At 36.0% G+C, this 18,498-nt stretch overlaps 1 protein-coding gene across 4 annotated transcripts in view; it reads right to left on the bottom strand.

The window, feature by feature from the left end:
- Positions 1 to 18,498, bottom strand: part of REV3L (REV3 like, DNA directed polymerase zeta catalytic subunit) — a 178,709-nt gene that overhangs the window by 60,195 nt on the left and 100,016 nt on the right. For all 4 annotated transcript variants that reach the window (XM_066373454.1, XM_066373456.1, XM_066373457.1 and 1 more), the window contains 5 exons: positions 16,885 to 17,798; positions 14,509 to 14,588; positions 13,137 to 13,262; positions 6,990 to 7,182; positions 5,327 to 5,438 (listed from right to left, as the gene is read on the bottom strand). In XM_066373454.1, coding sequence (XP_066229551.1) covers positions 5,327 to 5,438; positions 6,990 to 7,182; positions 13,137 to 13,262; positions 14,509 to 14,588; positions 16,885 to 17,798 — 1,425 coding nt within the window. The remainder of the gene's footprint in view (positions 1 to 5,326; positions 5,439 to 6,989; positions 7,183 to 13,136; positions 13,263 to 14,508; positions 14,589 to 16,884; positions 17,799 to 18,498) is intronic.

The following is an 18,498-nucleotide window of genomic DNA, read 5'->3' as shown; positions in this document are numbered from 1 at the left end:
ATAAAAGCCAAAAAACAAGTGAAAGACTCCAAAAATTTATAAATTTGGGTTTTACATAACTGATTATAAAGTCACTCTAAGTTGTGGAATTGCAGACTGTCCAGATTATGTCACTTAATGCCTATAGAATCACCCAATGTCTGCAGTATAGAATTACAGTAATTTACTGACGGAAACTACATATGGCTACCCTGAAAGTCTGTGGTGTAACAATGAATCATGCGCTGATCACCAGATATACACTGCTCATAAAAATTGGAAGATATTTTATATTTTCATATTTATTTTGGAAATATCCCCTAATTTTGTGAACAGTATATTTTAAGAATTGGTTTGCTAACAGTTTATACTTTCATAGCTACTTTCTTTCTTTTTTCATAGCTATACTTTCTTAAAATGGGTGTTGAATGGCTTTAGTTTTTATAAAAATGCTACAAAAATATCTCATTTTTAGTCCTGGAGGATTTAAGTAGCTCCTATCAAAAGAAGTAGATTTGCTTGACCAGGCGGTGGCACAGTGAATAGAGCATTGGACTGGGATGCAGAGGACCCAGGTTTGAGACCCCGAGGTCGCCAGCTTGAGCGCGGGCTCATACAGTTTGAGCAAAAGCTCACCAGCTTGGACCCAAGGTTGCTGGCTCAAGCAAGGGGTTACTTGGTCCGCTGTAGCCCCACGGTCAAGGCACATATGAGAAAGCAATCAATGAACAACTAAGGTGTTACAATGAAAAACTAATGATTGATGCTTCTCATCTCTCTCCGTTCCTGTCTGTCTGTCCCTATCTATCCCTCTCTCTGACTCTCTCTCTGTCTCTGTAAAAAACAAAACAAAAACAAAAACAAAAGAAGTAGATTTAAGCTTCAGTAATGGCATTCTTTGTATTTTTCCTATTCTTCAAATTCCCTATCAAAATACAGCTTATAATGTAAATTTTAATATCTGGTGATCTACTTGTGATGCAGTTATACCACAGACTTAAAGAACAGCCCAAAACTTACCTGGAGAAAAAGATAACATATATAGTATTATCCATCTGCTTTTCTCTACATAAATAGAATTGAAATTTCTGAGAAAATCACTTAATAAAAAATTACTGATTAATTAAAACAGTCAAATGAACCTTTTCACCAACCTATAAAAGTAAAAAGTGGCCTGACTTGTGGTGGCACAGTGGATAGAGCGTCGACCTGGAAACGCGGAGGTCGCCAGTTTGAAACCCTGGGCTTGCCTGGTCAAGGCACATATGGGAGTTGATGCTTCCTGCTCTTCCCCCATTCTCTCTCTCTGTCCCTCTCTCCTCTCCCCCCCCTCTCCTTTCTAAAATAAATAAATAAATAAATAAATAAATAAATAAATAAGTAAGTAAGTAAGTAAGTAAGTAAAAAGTACCGCATGGCTAGTAATTTTGGAACCAAGAGGAGGATTATGGCATGAGCATGAAGAAGCAATAGAAAGTGAGGCAATATGTAACAATGAGGCCAATTGTTAGTCTCAGAAATCAAAGGCTTAAAGGTAGATTAATTCTCAAAAAGGAAGGTCAGAAAGATCCTAGGGCACTCAAGAAAATAGAAATCTCCCAACACCCTTCCAACTCATTAGTTTTTTAACAAGACATCTAATGTAACATATCATTAATAGCAACTTCACCAATTCTCATTTCCATTGAAGTTTGACTCTTCTCAGAGTAGTCAAAGATGAACTCTCTGTACGACAAGTGTATCTCCCTGTAAAACTATGTAATGTTTAAATTTGAGAAACCGGAGTATAAGGATTGTCAAGGATAGATTAGGATTCCTTTATACATACACAAAAGAACTCATGCAGTTGACTCTTGGGTAGTAAGAGTAATTTAGAACAGACATTACAAAGTGGCCCCAGTTAACCCTAATCTTAATTTGGAAGCTTGCTGGAGTTCTTTTTTTTTTGTATTTTTCCAAAGTTAGAAGTGGGGAGGCAGTCAGACTCCCACATGCACCTGACTGGGATCCACCCAGCATGCCCATCTGGGGCGTTGTTCTGCCCATCTGGGGCACTGCTCTGTTGCTGCCTGAGGCAGAGGCCATGGAGCCATCCTCAGTGCCCAGGTCAACCCTGCTCCAATGGAGCCTTTGCTGTGGGAGGGGAAGAGAAAGATAGAGAAAAAGGAGAGGGGGAAGGGTGGAGAAGCAGATGGGCACTTCTCCTGTCTGCCCTGGCTGGGAATCGAACCTGGGACTTCCACACGCTGGGCTGACACTCTACCATTGAGCCAACTGGCCAGGGCCTTGCTGGAGTTCTTATTATATACATTTCTAGGTATAGGTTCAACAGGAAGATGATATCAGATTACAGAGCCCTTCTGTTACAAATTTTACAAAGACAGTTCTTCTCATTTCTTCACCTGAATTTCCTGGATTCATAAGACATCTTATTATTGCAATAATTATTCCAGTTAGCTATATGCTTTGTTGTGGCAACTAATAGATAACAAAGTTAGGTTAAGTATACTTGTTTTCAATAATGTTTTGAAAAAATTTTTTCTCAATTAAAAAGTTGTCTATTTTGCCTGGTTAGTGATGGTGCAGTGGACAGTGTCAACTTGGGATACTGAGGTCCCAGGTTCAAAACCCAAAAGTCGCTGGCTTGAATGCGGGCTCACCAGCTTGAGTGTAGGATCATCAACAAGAGCCTAAGGTTGCTGGCTTGAGCCCAAATATTGCTGGCTTGAAGCTCAAGGCTGCTGGTTTGAGCCAAGGCTGTTGGCTTGAGCAAGGGGGTCACTGGCTCAGTTTGAGTCCCTTAGTCAAGGCATATATGAGAAGTAATCAAGTAACAACTAAAATGAGGCAACTATAAGTTGATGCTTCTCATCTCTCTCCCTAAAAAAAAAAAGTCTATTTTATAAACTGCTACTGCTTAGAGATGAAGGCTAAAAAAAAGTTACCTTATGCTTTTCTTAACTGATTTATTAAATAGATTTTGTTCTTTTAGCATTATGTAGTTGTCTCAATATTTTTCAGTTCTATTATGTATACTTATTTTCTGACCTAGAGGTTTAGTCTTGAGACACTTATATTTGATAAAATATTTATTTGAAGTTCAAAATTCCAATGATTCCATATATCTTCTGTGGAAACATTTGGTGACAATAACAAAAGCTTGGTAACTTGTTCTTTAATTTTTGTAAATTTTATTCAGTCCATCAGGTTTTCTTAAAGTTATGGAAAGAATAAGTTTGGGTAGATGCGATTAGAGGTGAAGAAAAAACCCAGAGAAAATGAAAGTAGCAGAAACATGAAGATGATTTTATTTGCTTAGACAAAGAAATGTTATTTCACAACTATTATTTTAAATAACCTTTTAACAACCACACAGGTAAGAGCTGAGGGGGCTCTACCTAGGGCAGTGGTAATAGACATGGAGGGAAAGGAGTGATTGTGAAAAATAACTGAGGTTAAGTGAATAGGCTATATCATATGGATGTAGGGAAAAGGAAAGAATAAAAGCTTATATTTAAATTAGAGAGACTGTAAAAATGTAAAATTGTTAACAGTTCAAGGAAATATAAAAACAGACAAGTGACAGTGACAAGATAAGATTTAGTTTTACTTATTTAATATCACCACTTTCTATTACTTTTTGTGTTTGCCACCTGAGGAGGTAAATATTAAAAATGTAAAAATAAAGATAATAAAACTCTTGAATAAGCATCTGCATTTTATTCAATTTTATAGTTAGCATCTAGCATTGTATGTTATACACAGTGTTAACATTTAAGTACTGACCAGGCTAAGAGTTTCATGTGCATTATTTCACTTAATTCTCACATCTACTACCCATTTTACAGATGAGAAAACTAAAGCTTAGAGAAGTATATAACTTGCTCGAGACAAAAATCCAGAGCTGGCTGACTCCAAAGTCTAGCTCTTTACAATGTTAGAAGTATAAGAATGAATAAGCTTTTAGGGGATTGTTTGGACCAATATATAAAGAACATAGCAGAGTTGAAAGCTGAGATTTAAGCACTTTCTTCTCCTTGTAATAATCACATGATCTTTTAGAGTAAGAACCAAAAGTTAGTTTTATTTTGTTTACTGCATTTTTTCTTAATGACTAGTGTAATTCATGTTACAGATATTTAAGAAAGAACTACACTTGCAAATAATTGACAAAATTCTCCATATAATAAACTTCTTGGGAATATACCTAAAAAGGAGAAGACAAGCATACAAAGCCCAGGGACATTATTGGATTTGTGTTGGCATACAAAACAGTATTGACGGCAACTCTCATATTTTCCTTTTAAGCTGCCTGAAGACATAAAAATGTGGGCACAAAAGCATCTGACATGTTGGTGACAACCTCTGTGAGAAGATAAAAGTTAGGATAGGAAAACATCCAGTTACCAGTGCTATACATATTAAAATACATGCCTTTTTCCTTCCTAAAGTAGTGGGTAAGTAGCATGTCATTTTTGATGATCTGACATTTAATTTTGTTTTGTTGAAAACATTTACTGGTTTCTAATTTTCAGAATGGTTTATGTTAACCTCTTTTTGGATTCGATCAGATGCTGAATGTATAGCATATTTTTAATGTGGAATATTGTCACAGTTTTAAAGGCTCTATAAGAGTTCAACTATAGGAAGTTCAACTAAATTTTACAAGAGTGCAACTACCGAAAGAGTTGAGTATAACAACATGCTCAAGGGCAGCTTTTATCCACACATCAGGATCCACAGAGTATCTTCTAGGCATTTAAAAACCAAAAGCTGGCAGTGGGCAGAAATCTCAAGATCCTAGAAAAAGTGAAGCATTTAATAAGAGTCCATTGCTATCCAGAATAACACTTGAGAAAATGCAAAAGATCCACTTAATTATACATATTTTATTTTTAAATTAAATTTATGAACAGATTGCATTTCAAAGCTTTTTGAAAATACTGGTTTGTTTAGAACTAAAAAACATTTTCTTAGAAAAAAATTTTTTGAAGTAGTGGCTGGTCTCCAAGGTAGAAGTCTATTTAATGAATTAGTTTAGTATAGTTCACCATTATTTCCCCACCACAGAAAAATTATGCTAAAATCCAACTGGGAAAGCCAAAGGCTAAACTAGTATTTTTCTTTCACTGAACCCTCAATCTTGAGAACAGAATATTCGTTTTCTTATCCCTAACCTGATGGAGGTGGTGGGAACTGAGGCAAAAGCTTTCCAAGGATAACTCTACTTTCAAGGGCAACAGAAAGAGTTTCGTCCTCCTTTCTATCTCCATCTATATTTATCAGCAACAGCATGAAAGGATTCTCTGAACAAAAACTTGGATAATCAGAAAACACAAAACAGTACCTTTTTATTATATCTGCAATTTCTTGAAAAAGTGCCTTCTCATCAGCAGCATAGGTAACTTCTAGTCTTGTAATTCCAGATCTAATAAGTAATGGGGTCTTATATCTGATATCTAAAAAATAAACAGAATGTTTATAATATATAATTGTGTAAGTACTACTACTCCTTACTTTTAAGTGAAACTATGCTACTGAAATACTGCAAATTAAGAGAGTATTACACAAAGTACATACAGAATTAACCCAATTTCTTGAAAAAATTCAAAAAACAAATTTCATATTTTCCATTATTTGCCTGAAAAGTCTACATTCACAAAACTCCCAGATAATGTGTCACCCAAAAAGAAATTTTCTTATATCATTTCTGTTTTTACTCTTCCTATAGGAAGAGCTTTGCTTAGTAGAGGATATTTTAATCAGTGGTATGCTGGAAAATGTTTAAAATTACCTCTGGGTGTGTGTGTGTGGGGGGCTCTGATATGTATTTCCACAATGTAAAAGACTTCTGACCATGGTTGATTTCAAACTACCCAGGTGACATCAACTAGTTCAAAATCATGAAAATGTTATGAAAAAATTCATGGGAAAAGGTCCTGGCTGGCTGGCTGAGCGGTTGAGTGTCTGCCCCACGTGTGGAAGTCCTGGGTTCAATTCCTGGTCAGGGCACACAGAAGCACTCATCTGCTTCTCTATCCTTCCCCTTTCTCTCTCTCTCTCTCCTCCCCTCCTATAGCTATGGCTCAGAATGGTTCAAGCAATTTGTCCCTGGGCCCTGAGGATCGCTCTATGGCCTCGCCTCAGGCACTGAAATAGCTCTGATGCTGAGCAACCAAGCAGCAGCCCCAGATGGGCAGAGCATCGCACTGTAAGGGGGTTGCCGGGTGGATCCTGGTCGGGGCGCATGTGGGAGTCTGTCTCTGTCTCCCTGTCTTTCACTTAAAAAAATAAAAGTTTCATGGGGAAAAAGAAAAGCCATGAAATATTCATTGGCTTATGAGCTGGTACAAGCCAGCTCAAGCACACCACTGATTAAAACTGCAAGTTCCTGGAAAAAGTTTTGTTTTGTGCTAAGACTTCTTTCTCAGTTGACTGAATTCATGTACTACCATTTAGAACTGCAGAGGGACATTTGGTATTGTATAAAATGCCTTATATGGTATAATATATAAAAATAAAGGTGTATGTATTTAGAAAAAGGTATAAACAAAATTAAAGATTATATCTTAAAAGTCTCTTATAAATCATTAACTTATAATAGTAACTTAACTTCTTAAAGCAAACAGAAATTGTATTAGCAGCAAAATACTAGCACTGCATATATAAGAAAGACTGTCCATCCAACTTAGAGATACATAATCATTTGGTTTTGGTATCAACAATTTGTATTTTATACAATAATACTTAGAGAAAATTATTTATTCTAACAGAAAATTTAATTAAGATATTTATATTGTATTACCTCTGACTTCTGACAATTATTCATGCAAGAATAATAAATCCAGGGCAAAGCTAAACCAAACTCTTCCTACCCCCACATCTCAGCAATTTAGAAAGAAGTTCCTTACACTTGCGTGGTTTAGATTCTCCAACACAGAGATTGCCTGCCCTATTTAAAGGTTCATCCTAGGACACAAAGGTATAAAATTAATAAAAATGAACACTACCTTGACTGGAGACTGTCTTGTCTTTATCGATCACTATTACACCTGTGAGTTCTGTTTTGTCTGTATCTGGCAGTGGAGTGTCAGAAGAGATGCAGTAGAACAGAGCACAGATTGGGTCAAATTCAGGATCTGGTTCTAAGTCTCGTCTAGTTCGAGCATGTAACTCCACACTAATTAGGGTAAGATTTTGTATCTATAAAAGGAAATTAAAATATGCTTTTAAACACTTTTAAGACTTGCTGAAAAAGTATGTTTCACTAAGACTCCCAAGGAAATATGCATGTAAAATTACAAAAAAGAGCCAAAAGGGACACAGTCACAGTTTAATACTCTACAGATTAAAACTAAAGATTTCTATTTCTAAGATTAAATTAAATCAATAATTTTTCAAGTCAATACATATTCAAACTATTTGCTTAAAATACATGCAGTGTTTTTCAATTTTCTTAATTCCTGTTTGAAGGACTAGTCCAAGAAGTTGTATATTCAAACCAAAGTTTGTTATCTTTTACTTTCTACTCAGTTAACTATAGTGTAAACTAAAAATATATTTTTATAGTTTAAACTGAAAAAAGAGATTTAAAAAATTTGGAGCTCCTACTTACTAATTCCTTACTATTGAGGGGTACTTAAATTTAGACATTTATATAAAGTAGGCAGATTGTTATAGTTTTTCCTGAAAGAATAATTATAAGAATAGTTTGGTACTGCCTGACCTGGGTGGCACTGTGGATAAACTGTTTACCTGGAATGCTGAGGTCACTGGTTCAAAATCCTGAACTTGCCCAGTCAGGGCACATATGAGAAGCAACTACTACAAGTTGATTCTTCCTGTTCCTCCCCCCTTTCTCTTCCTCTCAAGTCAATAAATAAAAATCTTTTAAAAAAATTGTGTGGTATCAATTGTACAATAGTCAAATTTTTGCCCATTCATATTTTTCTTTGACATATAATACAAAAAATCTATTATTTTTTCTTACTTTCCTATGCTAATAAAAACTTTTCTTATCTGTAATCCTTAGTTTTCTTACCAAAATCAATAGACAGTAAGTAAAAACCCTGGGTAAGAAAAACAAAATATAATTATATCTGGAATTATAGCCATCATTGTACCAGCAAAGTACGTACATATATCTGGTAATGAAAAATAGTAGACTACACCTGAGCAGGCAGTGGTGCAGTGAATAGAGCATCAGACTGGGACGCGGAGGACCCGGGTTTGAAACCCCAAGGTTGCTGGCTTGAGCAAGGGGTCACTCTGTGTGCTGTAGCCCCCCCCCCCCCCGTCAAGGCACATATGAGAAAGCAATCAAAGAACAACTAAGGTGCCGCAGTGAAGAATTGATGCTTCTCATCTCTCTCCCTTCCTGTCAGTCTGTCCCTATCTGTCCCTCACACTGTCTCTCTCTGTCTCTGTCACACACAAAAAAAGAAAAATAGTATACTATTATGATATTAATAATTTAGATATTTTATATTTAATAGAGGATTTGTGTTTCATATATATCTTGAATGCCAACTGTTGAAAATATGTAAGTGCAAGGCTCTCCCTTATAATGCAAACAGAATTTGGTAACTCTTTTTGGAGAACAATTTAGAAATACCTCTCAAAATTAAATTAAACAGATCTTTTATGCAGCAAGTCTATTCTTGAGAATATATCCTGAAGATATACTCATACATTTAGCCAAATTATATGCACAAGAATATTCACTAAAGGTGATATTTCCAGTCTTTTATAAACTGTAAAAGACTAAAAACCTAAAATGTCTATCAGTTGGGAATTGGTTTCAAAAATTAGTCATATCCACAAAGACCATACACAATGGAATAATCTATAACTTTTAAAATTTTCAAAAGAATGAGCCCGATCTATATGCTCTAATATGGAAAGATCACCATAAAACACTGATAAACGGAAGAAGCGAGCATAACAGAATTTCTATAAAAAGAGATAAATAACATAGAACTCCTTATTGTCTGCAGGGAAGGAGACTGCTTATCTGAGGTGAAAGGGAAGCTTATTTTCCATTGTAAATCTTTTTGTTCTGATTGAATTTTCCCCTATGTACATGTAACACCACATGCATTCATTGTAAATTTGTTAGTAAATTCATAAGTACTTTTTTTTTTTTTTTTTTTTTGTATTTTTCTGAAGCTGGAAACGGGGAGAGACAGTCAGACAGACTCCCGCATGCGCCCAACCGGGATCCACCCGGCACGCCCTCCAGGGGCAACGCTCTGCCCCTCCGGGGCATCGCTCTGCCGCGACCAGAGCCACTCTAGCGCCTGGGGCAGAGGCCAAGGAGCCATCCCCAGCGCCCGGGGCCATCTTTGCTCCAATGGAGCCTTGGCTGCGGGAGGGGAAGAGAGAGACAGAGAGGAAGGAGGGGGTGGGGGTGGAGAAGCAAATGGGCACTTCTCCTATGTGCCCTGGTCGGGAATCAAACCCGGGTCCCCCGCACGCCAGGCTGACGTTCTACCGCTGAGCCAACTGGCCAGGGCTCATAAGTACTTTTTAAAATATAAAAACATTAGTCATGCATGTATAAGGTATAAGAAATAATAAAAATATCCACAAGTCCACCACTTTTCTTAAGAAATATGCTGCTGTTTCTATTTAAAAAACAAAAACAAAAAAAAGATGAGAAAAAAATCAAACCATTAGGGGGAGCTCAGGGAAAGAACTTTTAAATGCATCCTCTTCAGGACTGATTTTTAAAAAAATAGTAAGCATGTATTCATATAGTAACTACAAACATGTAAAATAGAAAAACTCTTCTTTAAACTGCAACAAAACAAAACCCCTCCAGTTTAATTAGAAAAATATGAACATGTACAAAGTCTATGCGGCAGACTGAAGAAATTTCAAGTTAAAATAGTCTTGGAGATTTACTTATTTACTAGGCCAAATTTCACATTCAAATTTTGCTTTTTTATTCCTTGATATAAAATGTATATATTATGATCTTAAGGGACATTTTTTTTAAAGCAAATATATGGGAAGAAGAGACAGAGATTTACTGAGTGTAACTAGGAAAGAGATAGGTGAGGAATGGGGACAAGAATTACAACTCTTTTTTCTGCACTATTTATAAGAGAGAGATTAACCCAAAGTAATGGGAAACAGAAGACAAATGCTATCTATGAGAAAGCACAATTTCCTAGGAAAAGGAATAGAGCCCACTGCAGATTTTGGTTTCATTCCTAATTTGACCACCAGGTGGCTGTTCAGAGTGTGCCCTGAGATTAAGAAAGCCTGTGCTGGGTAGAAGCCTGGAGCAACTTGCCAGACCACCCAAGTGATTTTAACTTCAAGGCTCATGACTTTTTATTTTTATTTTTAGATTTTTTATTTTCTTTTATTGATTTAGAGAGAAAGAGAAAGGCAGGGAGAAGGAGGAATGGGAAGCACCAATTCACAGTTGCTTCTTATATGTGCCTTGACCGGGCAAGTCAGGGGTTTTGAACCGGCGACCTTAGCATTCCAGTTTGACACCTTATCCACTGCGCCACCACAGGCCGGGCACTTCAAGGCTCATGATTTTGAAATGGGGTTATGTAGAATAAAGTAACAGTAGAAGAAATTTGTTTTTCAAATAAGAATAATCAAATTTAGCAAGTCTTTTTCCTAAGGTCTATCAAATTTACTTTAATAAATACACTTTAACAAAGGATTTTAATTTTGGGTGTGTACTTGATAAAAAAAAGTGTATTCCTGAGTTCATTAATTAATTTATCTGAGATTCAGAGGATAATACAGGACCAGGTATAAAGCAGAGACAAAAAAAATTGCTGTTGAATGAAAAAATGTACAAATAAATATTTAGGAAGTTAGACTATATTCCAATCTAACACTAAAAATGTATGATTCTTAGTTCAAACTTAGGGTAAAATGAAAACTGTATTTATGTTTTTTCTTAGTCTATGATTACTCAATCCTTAGAACAGTTTAAGGTAGAATTGACTTCAGAACAAAAGAACAAAAAATTGAAATCTCAGGGAAAAGGCATAAAACAACTGTATAAAACAGCATTATCCAATAGAAATACAATGAATGTCATATATGAAATTTTAAATTTTCTAGTAGTTACATTTTAAAAAGTAAAAACAGCCCTGGCCGGTTGGCTCAGCGGTAGAGCGTCGGCCTAGCGTGCGGAGGACCCGGGTTCGATTCCCGGCCAGGGCACACAGGAGAAGCGCCCATTTGCTTCTCCACCCCTCCGCCGCACTTTCCTCTCTGTCTCTCTCTTCCCCTCCCGCAGCCAAGGCTCCATTGGAGCAAAGATGGCCCGGGCGCTGGGGATGGCTCTGTGGCCTCTGCCCCAGGCGCTAGAGTGGCTCTGGTCGCAATATGGCGACGCCCAGGATGGGCAGAGCATCGCCCCCTGGTGGGCAGAGCGTCGCCCCATGGTGGGCGTGCCGGGTGGATCCCAGTCGGGCGCATGCGGGAGTCTGTCTGACTGTCTCTCCCCGTTTCCAGCTTCAGAAAAATGAAAAAAAAAAAAAAAAAAAAAAAAAAAAAAAATTAAAAAGTAAAAACAGGTTAAATTAATTTAAAGGTATTTTCATTTAATCCAATATACCTAAAATATTACACTTTTTAGGAGGTAATCAATATAAATGGTTATGAATGAAATATTTTACTTTTTTTTCCATTGAAAAATTTCTTCAAAATTTGTGTACATTTTACATTTATAGCAAATCTCAATATGGATGCTAAATTTTTTTATAGAATACTTGATCTGTAGTTATGTATCATAAAATTTACAGTTGAAAAAGTAGTTTTAGGCCCTGGCCGGTTGGCTCAGTGATAGAACGTCGGCCTGGTGTGCGGAAGTCCCAGGTTCGATTCCCGGCCAGGGCACACAGGAGAAGCACCCATCTGCTTCTCCACCCCTCCCCCTCTCCTTCCTCTCTGTCTCTCTCTTCCCCTCCCGCAGCCAAGGCTCCATTGGAGCAAAGTTGGCCCGGGCGCTGTGGATGGCTCTGTGGCCTCTGACTCAGGTGCTAGAATGGCTCTGGTCGCAACAGAGCGACGCCCCAGATGGGCAGAGCATCGCCCCCTGGTGGGCGTCCCGGGTGGATCCCGGTCGGGCGCATGCAGGAGTCTGTCTGACTGCCTCCCCATTTCCAGCTTCAGAAAAATATGAAAAGAAAAAATAAAAAAGAAAGAAAAAGTAGTTTTACATCCCTAAGTTGTTCTAAACATATTACTTAAATGTTTTCTAATAATGAGTTAAGTATCAAGCCTTGGCCAGATAACTTGGTTGGTCAGAGCACTGTCCAGACACACAGAGGTTTCTGGTTCAATTCCTGGTTAGGACACATGCAGGAGCAGATCAATTTTTGTCTTTCTTTCTCTCTTTCCCTCCTTTCCTCTCTCTCTAAAATCAATCAATAAATTAAAAAATAAATATAAAAAATGTATCAGTTTTTAAATATAAATTAAAATTTAAATTCCTAGACATATAAGCCAAATGTTATGTTCTCCATAGCCACATTGATAGTAGCTACCATATTGATAGCACAGGTATAAACAATAAAAATATAGTCTTATTTCCACTGTACTGCCAGTCAGATATGTGCTATTGAGTACAACTATTGAGTTTTTTCTAACAGAGATAAATTTATAGTGACTCAAACATATTCTCTGGACCATCCTATGATTGATTTACATTTAAAAGACAACCTTCTGGTCTTTGGCACATGGTTTGTACAGTGTAGGTAACTGGGTTATATAGAGACTATGTGAACAAATGAATTGTAGCAAGCACTAATCCACTGACCCAAGTAGAAAATACAAGTAAATATTTGTAATGTGATATAACAGCCTAATATAACAATCTAGAATAAAATATCTTTCTAATAGTTAAAAAATTACTTTCTAATTTTAGCTTCTATAAACCGAATTTCAGTTAATAAAAGATTGAAAATTGTGAAACGACAAAGCAGCCTCAATAACTGACAGTTGCTTTAAAAGTTTCTCTTACTTTACATGAATATATAAAATAGTAAGAATTATAACAGAATTAACAGGTATAGAATTCAATGTATTACTCCCTCAGTAAAAAATTTCCATACTTGCTCCAAAGCATAAAACATAGGTGTTAAACAGGGTACATGTCCTTATTGTTGCAATTTTACCTCATGTAAAGCTTTTGCATCCTGCAAGTTTTGTATGCTGACTTTGAAACCATAAGTATTGTTTAAAGATGGTCCATCAATCTGAGAAGTTTCCTTCTTTGGAGTATTTACTGCTGCAAATTGATTCTATTAAAAAACAACAACACATAGCCAGAAAAAAAAAAGAGCAATTATTTTCTTTCTTTTGTCTTCTTATTCCTACTTAAATAATATATTTTATGTGTTTGGTAATTCATGATAAACTAATATCTCTTTAAGTCTAAAAGAAACCATAAGTATTTTATTAACATTCTTTTCATACTAGTAATTCAAGATACTGGAACTGGACATATGTGGAAATATGTGGTATAATCTGTAAGCAAACCATATGTTGATCTTTGAATTTATAAGCTCCAAATACTGAAAATAATAGTCTTGTAGAGACTCGACATTTAAACACAAAGACATTTATCTTGACCTTTATTGGAAATATGACAAGCAAGCAAGTTATTATATTTACCTGCAATGAGTTTGGTTAAAGTTTATAAAAATATCTGAAATTTTGGGTTTGTATTTTACCCTAACACAACATGTATCTAAAAGATGAGTTAAAACATAAATAATTTTTAGAAAGAATAAATCTATTTTTTTAAAATAATTTTTCTAATTTCCAAATTTAGTAACATTTATGTTCACAACACACTGCTACTTGCTTTTAATATAAATAGCTTGTAATTCAACAATACTGCTTTAAAAAGAAAATTTTTTAAAGTATAATATAAAAATACTAAAATATGTTTTATGTAGTTTATGATATTTATGAGAAGCAGATAATATGGTAGTGATTTCTATCATGTATTTCCAAGGATACATTTTTCACACAACCATATATTTTAAGTTTTACCATACTTTTAGTATTTGAATAAAGATAGTTTTGATTTTCCAGTCTCAACAGTAAATAATGTTTTCCTTTGTTACTTAGTAATACCAACTGGAAAAAATCAATAATGTTATATTTGAGAAAAAATAAACCAAATAAAAGGATATATTTTTGGTGGGATCAAAAATCACTTACTTGAGCTCTGCTGTCATTGGACTGTTCTGATTTTGCCAGTAATCAGTTAATGAATTTGTATCCTCATAATCCACATTTTGGCTATCATATTCACTTTCTCTGTAATATTTGTATTTACATATAAGAATCTTTAGATCCCAACATTAAAAAAGACTAAAAAAAAATTAGGCAATTTCTTGTTTCAAAGACATGTAAATAAAATGATGCAAAAATATACTAAAATTTAAAAATACTGAGACACAGAGTTATCAATTATCTAACTGAAATCTAATAAGAATGGATCTTCCACTGATCTTTAAATACGATTAGCATAGTTACCTTTGCTTGTGTTAAGAACAGTCTTCTATGAATGTCAGTATTACTCCCTTTCTTATGACTCAATTTCTGAGTTTTGGGTTCTGTAGAAAAAAATTTCATATTTTATATATAAAAATTACGACCGTTTTTAAAAATATTGTTTTTCTAAATTCTTAAGTAACATTCGCAAGTATTATCCTATAAATTCCCTCCAAAGACTTAGTAAAACGAATTCAATTCAATCTTCTGATCCCCACCAAAGTAACTCTAAAATTTTATTATTTTAAGTAAAAATGTTTAATGGAACAACTAAATAGAACAATGAGTTGATGCTTCTTTCTCCCTTTGCCTTTTTCTCTCTCAAGTCAATGCAAAATGAAAAACATTTAGATTTTAATTACTGTTTCATTCCTTAGAGATTATATTAGGGAGTCATTTAATTCACTTATTCACTTATTTATCAAGTATTTATGATGATGAAGAAAAGACACAGTCTATATCCTCACAGGGTCTAGAGAGAGAATCAGATATTTATCAAATACAGATAGAAAGACAAAATTATAACTGGATAAATACAACATTAGTTGAGGATTTTTTATATAGTCAGGAGGTGAGGAAGGCTTTTTAAGCTGAAATAGAAAGATGGGATAGTATTAACTAGGAACAGTGTGAAGATTTTCCGATTACTGAGTAAAAGACTTAGAAATTGCTAAGGGTAAATAAGAAGTCTAGAAGACCAGCTGAAAGACGTTGACACCTTGGCCTAAGGTTATGGTGGTAATGGTAGAGGTAGAGAGATTAGTGTAATTTAGGAAACTTAATATGCAAGGAAACTAAAATGATGCGGTAATGAACTAGAAACCACAGGACGGGCGATGAGGGAGCTGGGTAGGTGTTAACAAATAAGTTTCATGTTTCTGACTTGTGTAACTCAGTCACAGAGAGATGGTGAATCATTGAAATGAGGAAAACTAGCCTGACCAGGCAGTGGCGCAGTGGATAGAGCGTCGGACTGGGATGCAGAGGACCCAGGTTCGAGACCCCAAGGTTGCCAGCTTGAGCGCTGGCTCATCTGGTTTGAGCAAAAAAAAAAAAAAAAAAAAAAAAAAGCCCAACAGCTTGAACCCAAGGTCACTGGCTCCAGCAAGGGGTTACTCCGTCTGCTGAAGGCCTGCGGTCAAGGCACATATGAGAAAGCAATCAATGAACAACTAAGGTGTTACAACGCGCAATGAAAAACTAATGATTGATGCTTCTCATCTCTCTCCGTTCCTGTCTGTCTGGCCCTGTCTATCCCTCTCTCTGACTCACTCTCTGTCTCTGTAAAAAATAAATAAAATTAAAAAAAAAAAAAAAAAAAAGAAATGAGGAAAACTAAAAGAGGACCAGATGGATTTCTATGTGTGGGCATGTGTGTTAAGTGCTTGGTGGTGAATGTATGCAGTGAGATCTTGAATTGACTTTAAAAAATACTGACCTTGTGGTGCCTTTGAACCTTCAAGTAGAAATGCCAAATAGGCAGCTGGATATAGTGTTCTGAGGCTTAAAAAAGAGTTCTGAATGGAAATTTAAATTTGTGAGTTATCTGTAGTAATCCTGCCAGCAGGAATTATATCATTTAGAGAGAGAATATAAAGTTAAGTAAAGAAAGCTTATGGCTAAGCCTTAATAAATCCCAACATTTAGATAATAACTGAGAATGTGAGATAAACATCAAAGGAAAGCAAGTTGAAAGAAATAGAGTAGAAGGGAAACCAAGGGGAGAAGAAGCTCTAAGAAGGAAGGTGTGGTCAATAGGACAATGGCTGCTTATAGGGCATGTGATAGGAAGACTGGAAAAGCATCCATTGGCTTTAGCTACATGAAGGTTGAGAATCTTTGCAAGAGCTGGTGAAATTATGAGGGCAGAAACCAGATAGAGTAGGCTGAAAAATGAGTATGAGGAAAAAATGAAATTGTCATATTAAAGAAATCTAAAAACTTTGGCTTTAAAGAGAGGAAAAAGAATAGAAGCTGGTGGGTCTAAGGTCAGAGCACTTGTTTGGCTTTGTTTCCATTTTAAAGGGTGGGAGAGATTTGGGTACATATTAATGGGGAAATGGGAATGGAAAAAATGGACAATGGGAAGAATCAAGTTGAGAAGTTTTCTTAGAAAGGTGCTATAGTTCACCCAGAAGCAAAAAGATAGGATAAAAACCAATGTAAGTATATTTCACAGCAGAAAGAAAAAAGTTTCTATGTGATGGTATCGTTCCACATGATAAAACAACAATACTTTAATGAGGTGGGATAGAATTTCATTTAAAAAGCTGTCATTTTCACTACCATAGTCTAATTGTTTTCATTTTTAATTTTCAAAGAACAATTATGAAGTCTTTCTGTTACTTATAAACTTACCTGTTGACACAGGACTAAGGCCAGTTGCTTCAGGAAACCTTTCCAGAAGTTTTCTCTGTATGACTGGTGTACTATGAAGGCAAACTGACTCACATATCCCAGTTTTTGCCCTAACATGAATTGGAGATATCACTAGAGGCTCTCGAGGCTCACTGCAGGGGCTTTTCTGTATACCATCTTTTAATGGCTTTAAGAAATTCTCTACAGTCATGGAACATAGTTTCTCTACTGGTGATAAGGGTTGGTCATCTCCATTAAATGTTTTGGAATCCGGGGATGTTACTTGTTGCCAAGGCGGAATTACTGGAGAATCAGGGGAGCTGTAACTAGCATAATAGTCATCATCATCATCTTCATCTTTCTCAGGATCATTTGCAGAAACAACTGGTGGCAGCATCTGACTTTCACTTGCAGTCTGACAGCACCCTGTGGTTGGAACTTGTAAAGCAATCTGAGGATCATTAACGTCTTCCTTGGTATGTGCTGCAGTGGGGAGTATATGTGGGGTTGTATCCATCTGTGGAGGCACCGCAGGTTTGTCATCTGGACTAACTGAAGGGCTGAAGTTCTCAGCAGATTTTATAGCTCCAGCTAGCTCAGTTTTAGACGGTTTCTTGGAATGTTCATATTCTTCTTTGGCTTGAAGCCATACTTGAACCAGTTGTCGACTGGGGGCACATTTACAAGGCATAATCACAATTTTTTTATCTTCCACCATTTTATGGCTATTACTTGACCCTTTATTGACAAATGCTTGGCCACTGCGAAGAGGTGAACCTGGTCTTGGGTTCTGAGTCATCACTGAGAATGCTGTTTTCCACAGACGAAGTCCTTCCAAGGAAAAGTCTCCCTCAAACTCAGCTAGATCATTTGGAAGTCGAGTTTCTACCATGAGAAGCCGTCCGCCGATCTCCCTATAAACAACATATTTTAGAACAACTGTTTTGTCTCAAAGAGCAATTACCGAAATATTTAGTCCCTTTTGGAGTCTTAAAAATGCCTATCCCTTACTTCCCTTTCCACACCCCTACATACACACATTTTATACAGGTATACAACTACTAATTTCCTTGGAAAAATCATCATTAATATCAGGAAAATAAGGCATTTTAAGTGCCCACAAAAACTTTTCTTCAAGAAGATGGCACAAACTCATCAGATTCCTTTCTTCTTATTTTAAATAACTTTCCATTGTCACCACATATAAATAAAAGTGATAGAAGAATTTGTCATTGGAGGCTATCTCCCTGGATTTTAACTATAGCCTCTTTCTGCATTCTTTAGTATCTATCATAGTTTAGCAAAGCCAGCAGCAGGTTCAAACAAATCTTAGTGTCCATTTGCCTTTTCCCCCCACCTCCTGCCCCAAATCCTTCAAACTTAAAAAAGGTCACAGTTGAGGTAAATTACCATAATTCTTTCTCCTTTTTACATGGCAAGATTTAACATTAACTAAAAAACTTAAGAGGAGTTGGCCGAGCCCACAGAATGCATAGCTTAAATGCTATTAATGATATATGTGTAGGTGGGCAATCACTAATTAAAAGGTAGCCTAATTTTGTTTCCAAAGGTTTTTTTTTCTTCCTTTCAGTATGTCTTTCATGGATATGAAGA

This window comes from Saccopteryx leptura, chromosome 3, assembly GCF_036850995.1.
Source record: "Saccopteryx leptura isolate mSacLep1 chromosome 3, mSacLep1_pri_phased_curated, whole genome shotgun sequence".
In the NCBI taxonomy this organism is placed as follows: Eukaryota; Metazoa; Chordata; class Mammalia; order Chiroptera; family Emballonuridae; genus Saccopteryx; species Saccopteryx leptura.
This window is presented reverse-complemented; position numbering and strand designations above follow the sequence as displayed.